The sequence below is a fragment of the Typopeltis vanoorti genome, chromosome 18, assembly GCF_054136105.1.
Source record: "Typopeltis vanoorti isolate ZY-2024b chromosome 18, IOZ_Tvanoo_1.0, whole genome shotgun sequence".
Classification (NCBI taxonomy): domain Eukaryota; kingdom Metazoa; phylum Arthropoda; class Arachnida; order Uropygi; family Thelyphonidae; genus Typopeltis; species Typopeltis vanoorti.
The window spans coordinates 53,913,526-53,926,055 of record NC_143566.1 but is presented as its reverse complement, the minus strand read 5'-3'; the positions used below and the strand labels follow the sequence as shown (position 1 = coordinate 53,926,055).

Here is a 12,530-nt window from a genome sequence, read left to right as displayed (position 1 = left end):
CCATGTTCTACAATTTACCAAACAGTCTTTCATGCTGTATTCTGTCAAAAGCCTTGACAAAATCCAAAAGTGTCATGGTATATATGTTTTCCTTGTCTATCTCAAAAGTAACATTATTATGGAATGTGAGCAAGTTGACTTTCCTTAGTAAACCCATACCGTTTATTGTAAATGGTATGGGTCAACCTGTTTTCTTTATCAACCTATTTCTGAATGCCCTAACCAAATTTTCTAAAATCTTCACCACCTCTTTGGAGATATGAATAAGTCAGTAGTTGGCTACACTGGTTTTTGACCACCATTGTCAATGGAATTACCATACATTTTTCCCATTCCTCCAGAATCTTCCTGTTCTAAAACTCAAATTATATAACTTAGTCAAAAAATAGCTACTTCAGATGAACTCTCTTCTATTATCTGTGTTGATATCCCATCAGGCAATATTGCAGAATTCTTTTTCAGTCTGTGCAACAGCTGTAGTACCTCCTGCTCATACACCTGAGGTTCTTCATACTAAACAGGTAGCAGTGATCTCAAAGTTGTATACACCAGGTTGATAGCATTTAGCAAAATGGCCACTCATTAATTGAACAATCTCTTCTGTATTAGTCAATTACATACCATCTGCATTCAGTAAAGTTATTCTTTCATGTTCATTCCTTCTTTTACTTGTAGCATAAAGATAGAATTCTTTTGGCTTTTCTTTAGCTTGCAGAGAGTTTCTTTTCATACTTAGATTTAGCTTTCATACAACAGTTGTGGCTTTTCTGGACTGTTTCTTATAATTTTGATAACTGACATGATCCTTATGCACATGGTATGCCTTTCATATGATCTTTTTCTAACAACGAGTTATCAATTAATCTCTTGCTTAATTCCTTTCTTTCATGCTTACATGGTGATCCGAATACATTTTGTAAAATTATGGAGACAACTAAGAGTTGTCTCCATTATTTTCCAAAATGTACTCTTGCTTAATTAGATTACACATTCATTTCAGTCCTACCCTATTTATTCTTCAAACTCTAAGGACACATTCTGATATTGCATTACTTAAGTATTTTTTTTAAATGTTTTCCATACACTGTCAATATCTTTCTCATCCAACAATTGATGGATACTATGGCACAGAACCCAGCATACTCTTCAGGTGGTCATAATTTCCTGCTTTGTAGCTCAGCATATAACCTTTCTGAATGGAACATTCATGAACTTAGCCACTTCCCAAGTGAGGACTACATGATCACAATTACCAACTGGAGGCAGAATAGTTATATCTTTAATATAACTATAATATATCTTTAATATAACTTTAATGTAATTAAAATCTCCTCTGACACTGTAAATCTAATCAAACAATGTTTGATTCTTTAAAGATACTTGTGACATTAGGATTATAAAATATATACATGTTTACACAAGAATATTATTTAATTTGCCAAATATTTCAGTCTGAATATTACAGACCATCTCTCTCTCCTGCTCTAGACAACTTTTATTTGGAACATCTAGAAGAAATCCTGTTCTCATTTATATTCACTCAACCTTCCTTTTAGGTTAGATATATAGATGACATCTTTGCTGCTTGGCCTCATAACAGAGACTCCTTACCTTCCTTTTTAAGCAGTATCAATTCCTTACATCCTCATATAAAGTTTACCATGGAGATTGAAAAAGACAACAAGTTATCATTTTTAGATGTCCTCCTCATCCGTTCACCTTCAGGTATTCTTACAACAACAGTTTACAGAAAACCAACTTTCACAGGTCATTATATTCTCAAAGATTCTGCCCATCATCCTTGTCAAAAAACAGGAATCATAAAATGTTTAATCCGACGAGCCAAAACTAATTGTTCAACTTCTCATTTATTACAGAAAGAACTATCGACTATCAAACATCACATGAAACTAAATGGCTTCTCTAAAAAGAGTACACAACGTCTTTTCGATTCTTATAATCCAACACAAAACACCAAAGATTCAATACGTCGAGTTCCAATTACTTACATTTCCGGGATTTGAATCAATTTCAAGAATTTTGAAGAAATAGTACAGAAAGAACTTAACAACAACCACTTATACACCTATTAACAAATTATCCACCCATTTTCCTTCTTCTAAAGATAAACGCTCAACTATGTCTCTACACAGTTACACAGAACTATCAAGTTCCATGTAACTGTAATCTTTCCTACTTTGGACAAACTGGACTCTCTATAGAAAAAAGAATTCAAGAGCATCAATCATCCATTCAACATAACAAACCCGAGAAATCTGGATTAACTCAGCACGGAATAGAAACAAGCCACAACATCCTTTGGTTCAAGACTCGCCTCCTACACAGATGTCGCTATAAATTTGAACACTTATTTAAAGAACATGTGGAGGCCTTACTTCAACATCCTAACTTGAATTGTAATAACTGTATATCTGTATCAAAAATTTGGGAAAGTTTAATCAGGATAATACGTTAATTTTTTTTTATTTTTTAAATTTCCTATATTAGTCTAATGTTATTTAAGATTATTACATGAATTTCTGAATTAATGTCTTTAATTTAATCATCACTCTGATAAAAAAAACGTTTACTCTTTTAATACTTAGCGATACGACATCACGCGGCTCGTTCTATTTGTGAATGATCGATTGTTCGTATTCCACCTTGATTTTTAAAACTATTCCTATGTAGCCACTGAAGATGGTCTGTAATATTCAGACTGAAATATTTGGCAAATTAAATAATATTGTTGTGTAAACGTGTATATATTTTCTAATCAAACAATCTTTCACCACTAGTTCCTTCTGTCACTTGTTGTTTGAGGAAGTCTTGCAACATTTCAATAAATTTAGTTGCATTCTTCTAATGAGATTTCACAGCTACCCAATCAATGTTCAGATAATTAAAGTCCCACATTATTATTATTATTATTATTATTATTATTATTATTATTATTATTATTATTATTATTCAGGCCTCCATGGAGTCAGAACACTCACCATGGGAGATCCTTCCTAAGAAACACAAAGTCTATCAAGACTCATCAAGGGGAGGTCCTCCCCCTGAAAAACACAAAGTCAATCATACCACTCCTTAAACTCATTGACCGTTCTTGCTCTCACCACTCCATCAGGCAATGCATTCCATAGTTCAACCACTCCATGCAAAGAAACCAATCCTCACCCTCTTGCTCACAGTTTCCTTTCATAACTTCCAGGGATGGCCTCTTGTCATCACTCCTTCCCACTGTTCAACCAAGCAAAAGAACTCTCCAGTGTCAACCCTGTAACCACCTCTCACCAGTTTTTAATTGTTTCTCACTATCATCTTTATTTGGTAATACATGTCTTTGACACTAGCAACAAATTGACTAGGTCTGATTTTGGTGTGATATTGAATAAGGATCTAAAATTTAGATGATACATTGCTAAAATTGTGAGGACAACACAACGAATTCCAGGAATTATGCAAAGAACACCGAATTGTAGAAGGAAGGAGATTCTTGTTCCATCGTATAAGGCTCTAATTAGGCCACATATGGACTACTGTGCACAGATTTGGTCACCTGGTTTTCAAAGGATAAAGAGATGGTGGAAAGGGTCCAGAGGTGATTGACTAAGGTAGTGTCTGATCTCTGGAATGTTGAATATGAAGAAAGGTTGAGAAGATGGATAGGAGGAAGAGAAGTGATATGACAGAGACGTACAAATTGGTAAAGGGTTGTTATAGGTTCAACATTTGAAGAAGTTTTTTTTATCAAATGGTGGGAGATGAGAGAATAACAGGAGGTCATCCCTGGAAGCTGTATAAGGAAGGCGTGAGCAAGGGAGTGAGAAGTAGGTTTTTACATGAGAGTTGTGAATGATTGGAATGCCTTGCCCGAGCGTGTGGTGTCTGTAGAGTATTTGAATGTGTTTAAGGCAAGGCATGATGATCTGTATGCATGACAAAGGGACCTCTTAGATGAGTCTTTGAAACCATGGGGTCTCAAGATAATATAATAATAATATAATTAGCAGTGCACTCCCTCCTCTCCTCTCCTATTCTATCTTTCCTTTCTAAAAATACTCTACCCTTTGCATTTGATACCAGTTAGTTTGTCTGCTTCTATTAGCCAGGTCTCACTAATGCCTGCGATATGAGGTCCATATCGCTAAGGGATGTGAAAATAATGAACAAATCTCAAATTACTGTCACTGGAACAACTGATTTTCAGACATTTTCAATGTCTCCTATAAAGATTCAGTAAAACTTCAAATAATGAATATGGGATTGATAAATTTTATTCTGATAGATCAGAGTGTCAAATGTTAGATTATCAGAAGGTGGTCACATAACTCACAGTAGTATTTATAATAACTATCATAACCCGGAAGTGTTAGTTAGATACTTCTTTAAGAGGCCTTAGCATTACTATTCTGAATCATCTTATTCATTTAAATTAAATGTATAGCCTTTTATTAATAGTTTTTTCCCATGCTAATTTGATCTAATTTATATTTTTAATAATTCTTTTCTTGTAGTGTCGCCAAAGATTGATCGTAATGCTATGTTTAATATTCGTGTTAAAGTTGGAAAAAGTTTTGAACTTGATGTTCCAGTTAGTGGTGAGCCTCCTCCTTCAAAAAAATGGACAATAGGTAGTAAAATAGTGGAAGGATTACCTAGATGGAATATAGTTAATGAAGATTATAAGACCAAATTAAGTGTAAGAAATGCTGAAAGAAGTGATAGTGGATCTCTGACACTTGTAGCCACAAATATGCATGGAAATGACACTGCTTCTGTCACAGTTACAGTGCTAGGTATGTTTTTAAATTTGAAGGATGAAATTATTTTTATTTGCTTCTACTTATGTTTTCTCACATTTTGTGATAATTATGATTTTAGTTCCTTTTTCTAAAATATTTATTGAAATATAGATCTACACATTTTTGAATACTGTTTTTAATAAAAGAACAGTTCATTATATTCATAACTGTCTTCATTATCATTTTCTGTTATATACTATACCTGAATATACAAGTACTATTCTGTTGCATACTATAAGGCTCCTTTTTTTTGTGTCATCTTAATATCCAGGAGTTTGGCTACCATGATGTAACTGACAGTTGACTATGTGGTGAGGATCCTATTTCTTGCACATATTGTCATAATTATTCAGGGCTGTAAGTTCGTGTGTGTATTCATGAGGTTGATTTGCCTATTCTGTGTGACAAAAAGCCCAGCTTTCTGGGTGAAAAAAACCCTACCTCCATATGAGACCAGCTAACTCACCTTTAATCAAAAGAGACCAGATAAATGTTCCTCATATCATTGATTGGAATCGAATCCAGGTCTTTCTGACCAAAGGACTTTGTCTATACTGACTGAGTTGCAAAGGCACTTGTATACTATATGAGCACAATGTAATTAAGTTTGGTTTGTGCTGTTATTAGGTCCTATCAATAATTTCCTTCCAATATAATCTCTTAATTTTCAAATCTTCAAAATTATTGGATCTTTCATTTCAGTCTTCTGTGGCAATACTAACTATATATATCTATCTAGAACTTGGTCTTCTAGCCTTTTTCTGGCCATTCCAAGTAGGCTTTCACCCCCTATAATTTTCCTCAGAACTTTCATACCTGGGTTTCTAGTTATTCAGTCAGGCTTATTTTCTCACTCACCTTTCAGATTCACACATTCAAAGTAGTTGAAACACTGCCTTGAGTAACACTAGTATAGTGTTTGGATTAATTTTGATCTTATGCCATATAAATTTATTCAACAGGCATCTTGCCATACTATGAAGGGGGGGGGGGATAAAACGTTCTGATAAACATCTTGTACGAAAATGATATTAAAGCAACAGATATAACCCCAAGAAAGAAATACCATAAAATCCTTTAACTCCCATGTTTCATCAAATTGTAATAATTTGTTCATTTTCTTTTAGGATATATAAGAAGACATGTCATGCATCTCAATTCCTTCATATCTCTTCAGTGGGAGCTCACTGAAGAGACCTCAATAAAGGTCGAAACTAGTCTGGGTAGTGGCCCTTCCCTTAATGCATAACATTAGACATATCCGCAAGGAGATGTGTTTTGCATTATGGGAGATACTGAGATAGGAGTGTTGGTAGCTTGCTCCGCCTTTGCAAGAAGTGCCTGGTGTTGTACCACCTTACCCCAGTCCTGAAGATACTTTCAGGTGCAAACTTTGTTTGCTCACACTTGGATAAAGGATTAAACTAAATTTATTATACTCTAACCAAGTGAAAAATAAACTTTCAACATTTTATTTTATTATTGCTAGAGGTCAGGCTAAGAAAAAGATTAAGCAGCAGCGTAGATTTTATTTACTGGTATAGAGTGCAAGAGCATGTAGCTTGGTTCCCTATACACATGTATTTTTCTGATGATGACCTAAATACAGGGGTGAAAACATCAAGTGTTATTTTATTAATAATTAGTAAAATAATCATCTCAGTACGTGTGTTTTGTGTCCCTAAATTCTTAAATATGAATGCTGATCACCATGTAACCTTAAAAGAAAGAGTAGATAACTACTGCTGAGAATATAGTCAAGTTATTCAGTGAACAGTCATCAAAGTGTTTCATTCTCTGTGATATCAGAGACTCAAGTGGAGCGAATAAAATGAGAAAAGAATTGCTGGTGAGTAAGCAAGAGGTATATGAGGAGATAATAAACTAAATGTTAATAAGGCAAGAGAACTTGATAACATTTCACCACATGCCTTAAGGAAAAAGTTCCAGGGAGTTAGCATCAGCATTGGTTTGCCTGTTTAACGAGAATCTTGCAACAGTGCAAGTTCCAAAGAAGTAGAAGGAGGATAAAATTGTTACACTTTACAAAGATGTTGATAAGGCTAAGTCTGTAAATTATAGGTTGATCTGTATATCTAGAGTTGTAGTTAAGGTATTGGAGAGATAGATGAGAACTAGGATAAAAAGTCAGTTGATAATAGCGGTATTCTCTGTGCTTATCACCATATGTTTGTTATATAGAGGTTGTGTTTTACAAACTTGGTTAAGCACTATAGCAAGGTGATGAACATATTGCACAAGTGAGATGCATATCCAGTGATATACTTGAATTTTGCAAAGGCTTTTGATAGTTTTCCACACAACGAGTTTGTAACGAAACTGAAGCAGATGAAATTGAATGATAAATTAATGAGTTGGATAGGCAACTGGCTCTTGGAGTGATATCAGCAAGATGTGTATAGAGGGTGCAGTATCCTGAAAGAGAAAAGCCACTAATATGTGCCACAGGAGTCTGTTTTGTACCATTGTTATTTAATGTATAAATTAATGATATTGGGATGGGTTTAACTGGTGTTATACAACTGGGTAGAGTGATATACATCATTCTTCCCAGTTTATCATCATCTGTTTCCAGATGATGATAAACTGGAGAAAGTGATGATGAATCAAACAGATTTTGTGCCATTACAGGAGGACTTGAATAGACTGTATGAGTGGACAGCAGTATGGAACTATCAGTTCAGTGTTACAAAGTGTAACATTCTGAAATTTATTAGGCAACATTGGAATGCAAAGTATACCCTTGGTGGAGAAATATTGGAGGAAGCAGAGGAGATAAAAAAAACTTGGAGTAGTGGTGGACAAGGATCTGATATTCAGAGGTCGCATTAAACAAGTTTTGTAGTCATCACAGCAAGTTATGGCAATGACGTAGAGGAACTTAACACGAAGAAATAAAAAGGTTCTGGTTCCATTGTATGTGGTCTTGGTCAGGCTGGTTTGGTTTTCTTGGTGATGAAGATTTATTAAAAAGGGTCCAGAAGAGACTAAGGTGGTAGCATTCTGGTTTTCGGGATTTGAAGAGAGATTGAGGGAATACAGTTTGCAAATTCTTGTTAAGGTAAGAAGAGAGGAGACATGATTGAGACATTTAAGTAAGTAAATTGTTGTTACTTACTATGTGGAAGAAATTTTTCATAGAATGGGAGGGAGGGTAGAATAAGGGCAATCCCTGGAAGCTGTATAAGTAAGGTGTAAGCAGGGGCATGAGCAGGTTTCATAGAGAGTGCTTGAATGGAATGCATTGTCTGATATTGTGGTGAATGCAGATATATGAGTGAGTTTCAAACACAGTTTGATGGGCTTTGTGTGTAGCAGCATGTACCTCCCATGATAATCTTTTTGACTCCATGGAGGTCAGGTGTTAATAATAATAATAATAATATTCCCTTGAGGGATGTGGAAGTTGGAGAGAATTTTCAGGTTGGTGACCAAAATGATAAATGACTGCTCTGCAGAACTCCACGTGGGGCACCTGCTTGTAGTGAAAGGACTGCAGTGATGGCTATCTATTTTCGTATTCCATCTGCTCTGTTCTTTCCTTCTGATATTCTTTTCTCGCTGCTTTTTTTTAATCAGTTTTTCTTATTTTCCAAGCTTCCAGACAACAATCAATAAGGATGCAACACTTGTCACCTTTTGCTGTAGAGAGAGGAGACACAATTGAGACATTTAAGTAAGTAAATTGTGCATCACTACCCATCCAGCATCAGTTAGTTAGTGGGCTTGCTTGCAAGGGCCAACAGGTTTGCATTCCTTTTTCTGTGGTCCAAGACAGGGTCTCAGGGCTGTGGTACTGATATGGTATTTAAGGTGGTCCAGGCATTCCGCCTTTATAGTGCTGTCATTAATTGTAAGTGGCTCTGCACATCTGAGTTTCCATGGTGGGCAGAGAGCTTTTGTACTAAACCCCCCCTCCTCCTTTTGAATACAAGTCTATCATTCTCGTATTTAATGAGTGTCCTTCACATGCCTTTATCCATACAGAACTCATTAACACATCAAATGAAATAAAGAGCGAGAAATAAAAAAATTATCTCAGATATTTGTAGGATAGTGGCACTACACACTATCTTCATGATGAACAGAGAGCTCTGCACGAGACCATCCTCCCTACTTTTGAGTATGACTCTATCATCTTCAAATTTAATGGTGGTCCCTAATAGGCCCTTATCCAGTAATCAATCCATTAACGCATCAAACCAAACAAAGAATAAGAAACAAAAAAAATTGTGAGAGAGATAAAAACATACCATCTTTTCTAATTTTATATGCAACAGCTGAACGTCCAGTTGAGTTGAGAAAATGTTACTTCTCTTTATCCAGAAAGAAGGTTGGATACTCAAAATCTGTTAAGAAATGAGGAGATATTTTAGTTGATACATCTTGCCAAATTCATTCAGAGCAACTCCTCCAACAACATTAATTGCAGGAGTGTTGTCAGTCATAGTAATTCACACACACACACACATGCACAGAGCTGAACTTTTCCAGAGAGGTGATATCAGAGTGGGACCTCCTCATTTAAGTTCCTCTTGTGGATAGTTGATATGAAATAAAAATTGAATGAGTGACATCTTTAAGAAAAATTCTCATACATATTGATGATAGCCTGGTATACAGAGGAATTATCTTTACATTTAAAATCCTGAAAATGTCAATGGAAGCAGGATATATCTCAACTTCTCTGTCTGGCTTCTGCATCTGCACTGCTTTAAAAGTGCCAATAATACAGTCCTACTCAGATTACCTGTCTGGATCTGTCATCTGTGACCAATGTAGCAGTAAAGAACAAGAAAACAATTATTTTTAATGCAAAACACCAAGTTTTAAAAATACCAAAGCAGGATGAGACATTAATTCAAATGAACAAAACAAAGCAGAACATTCTGTATCAGGAAATAAAAAGGAAATACACCACCACTACAATAACAACAACATCTAGTGGGAAACCCTTTTACTATTAACTTCTTTTGTTTGCTCCACCTTGGATTCTCAAGTTCCAATTTTCTGGCAGGATTGTGACGTGAAGTGGTACATAACTATCTGCCTGTGTGTGTGGCTTCTGATAGACTGAACACATGAGGGACACCCATCGGGTTGCTTTGAAACTAATATATCCAAGAAGGCCAGAGCTTGTTCTTTATCCTCTTCAACCATAAAAGTAATTTGGGGTTATATATTGTTGAGGAATTGCAAAAAGTTGGTAAGAACCTGTGGGCTATGTGGTCAAATGGCAAATCCTTTGTCTGTATACCTCATTAGCCATACTTTGGACTTGAGGAGTGGAGGGAGGGAGGCTGATGTAATTGACAGTGTTTTAAAGGATTCCATATCTAAGAAGTTAGTGATCAGAAAGGAAAGTGGGGAGCCCATTGATACACCTTCAATTTGTTTAAAGAACTGATTATCCCAGCTAAAATACCCTGCTTTAAGCTCTGTGATGAGTCTCTGACTCCATGGAGGTCAGTTGTTATTAATAATAATTCATCCCACCCAGATGCACTAGAATGCATCTGGAACAACAGGTTGAACAGAACGGTTACAACAGAAAAACCTTCACTAAACTTCTAAAAAAAAGAACCTCCCCTCCACAATCAGATTATATATACATAATTTCTTTGACTCATATCAAAGGTACAACAGATAAACCAGACTCACTAACAGTTTACAGATCTCTAGACAAAGTCTCTGTCCTTAGCTCCTGACATTTTGCCAGCCTCCTCAGAGCTGGCAAAATGTCAGGTTTTAAATACTTAATTTAGTTATTAAATTATTTATTTACTTCCTCTTTCTACCTAGTTTAGTTCAGAAATTTTAGCATGAATCACTACAACTTAGGAAATCTGAATATGGAAATATGCTAGCTAACTTTTGCCTACAGTGACCTATTTGAAACCTAGTGAGGATTCTACATTGTAGTAAGTATATGTTTCATCTCTATGAATAGAATAGGGGATTGATCTACATCTACCATGGAGGAAGTTGTGGATAACCATGCTCTATATCAACAAGTCCCACATAATATTAACATAGACATATTTTCTGTTCACCTTTTTGTAGAACCTCTTATTACCAGTATGCTGCAACCATACATCCCAGGATGACATTGATGATCTCATGTTGCACTTATCCTCCACTATACTCTTAATGGGAGATATAAATGGCCACAGAATTCTATAGGATATCACTAAATGTGTAGAAGTGTTCTGTGGATGTGGCACACAAACTAACATTAAAGAAAGAGTTGTTCAAGTAATAATCTCTTCTTCTCCTCCTTACTGTGTGCTTCACAGTAATAATCTCTCTTTCATAGGTACTGGAAGTAACACCATCTTCTGCATACTTACTGAAATATTCACTTTATTGAAATGGAAATGAAATAAATAGAAGGAAATGAAAATTAAACAAAAGCTAGAGGAACTGAGAGAGTAAAAGGCAAGGATATAGAAGTGAAAGTTAGTGAATAGCGAGTGGAAGAACGTATGACTGAGGAAATATAATTAAGGTGAAGCAGAACAAGAGGTAGTGAGACTGCAGAATTGATGGACAGTGAAATTGTAGGAATGCAAGATTTAATGAAACATTTATTGAAAATGAGAAATGAAATGAAGAATATGTGGAGTGATGTTAGACGTCTAGTGGAAACTAATGAACATGTGCAAGAGTATAGAATGAAAGAAAAAAGAGTAAAAGAGGTGACAGGTAATTCCAGAATAGCAGGATATGGAGATTCCATAATTAGAGGACTAGTTCCTGAGAGAATCCATAAGGTCTGCTATCCAGATGGGAGAATGAGTAAGATAATTAAGGATATGGTTAAAAGGACATGATGACATAATTAAAGACATGGTTAAAAGGACATGATAACATAATTAAGGACATGATTAAAAGGACATTATGACCTAATTAAGGACATTGGACATGAGGAAGAAATGAGTAAGAGATTTAGTTGTGATTGTGGGAATGAATAAACTAAGTGGACATAGGTGAGGATGAGGCTATTGAGAAGAGTGACCCCTGTGTGGTGGCCAGGGAATAAGAATAGCCCCAGTATAGCCAATGCATGTCATACAACTAAAATAGGTACCCAGTGCCTGGGGGGGGTATACCTGGGGGTCATAAATACGGAGGCCTGGTCCTCTAGGTTGGGGGTTGGGCATGGAGCTGATGATCCCACCCTGTAAAAAAAATAACTTGTCATGAAATCTAAAGAAATAACTGCTGGATGGACTAAATGGCAACAAAATCATAAATATGTTAAGGATTTGAGAATTGGATCATGGAAGGTACTTTCTCTTTATCAATCTGGAGCTCTAAAAATGCTGTTGGAGTAGTTGAATAAATATAAGATACTTGTTACTGCCACACAAGAAATGAGATGGACAGGAGAAGGGATTATGGAAAATAAAAATCATATTATTTTTTATAAAAGAAAGATCGATGTTTGGAACAAGAGGGTGTGAGTAGGGGAGTGAGAGATAGGTTTTTTTTCGTGCAGAGTTGTGAATGATTGGAATGCCTTGCCTGAGAGTGTGGTGTCTGCAAGGAGTTTGAGTGTGTTTAAAACACGGTATGATGAGATGTGTGTGTGATAAAAGGACCTCCCAGATGAGTCTTTGACTCCATGAGGTCTTGGGGTAATAATAATAATAAAACATCTCATCATAGGCTTTAAAGCAAACTCACCTCGAATGT

The 12,530-nt window shown here is 35.7% G+C and overlaps 1 protein-coding gene across 1 annotated transcript in view; it reads left to right on the top strand.

The window, feature by feature from the left end:
- Positions 1 to 12,530, top strand: part of LOC150096673 (twitchin-like) — a 2,440,784-nt gene that overhangs the window by 1,314,083 nt on the left and 1,114,171 nt on the right. The window contains exon 69 of the mRNA XM_090408679.1: positions 4,524 to 4,805. Within this exon, the coding sequence (XP_090264805.1) occupies positions 4,524 to 4,805 (282 nt within the window). The remainder of the gene's footprint in view (positions 1 to 4,523; positions 4,806 to 12,530) is intronic.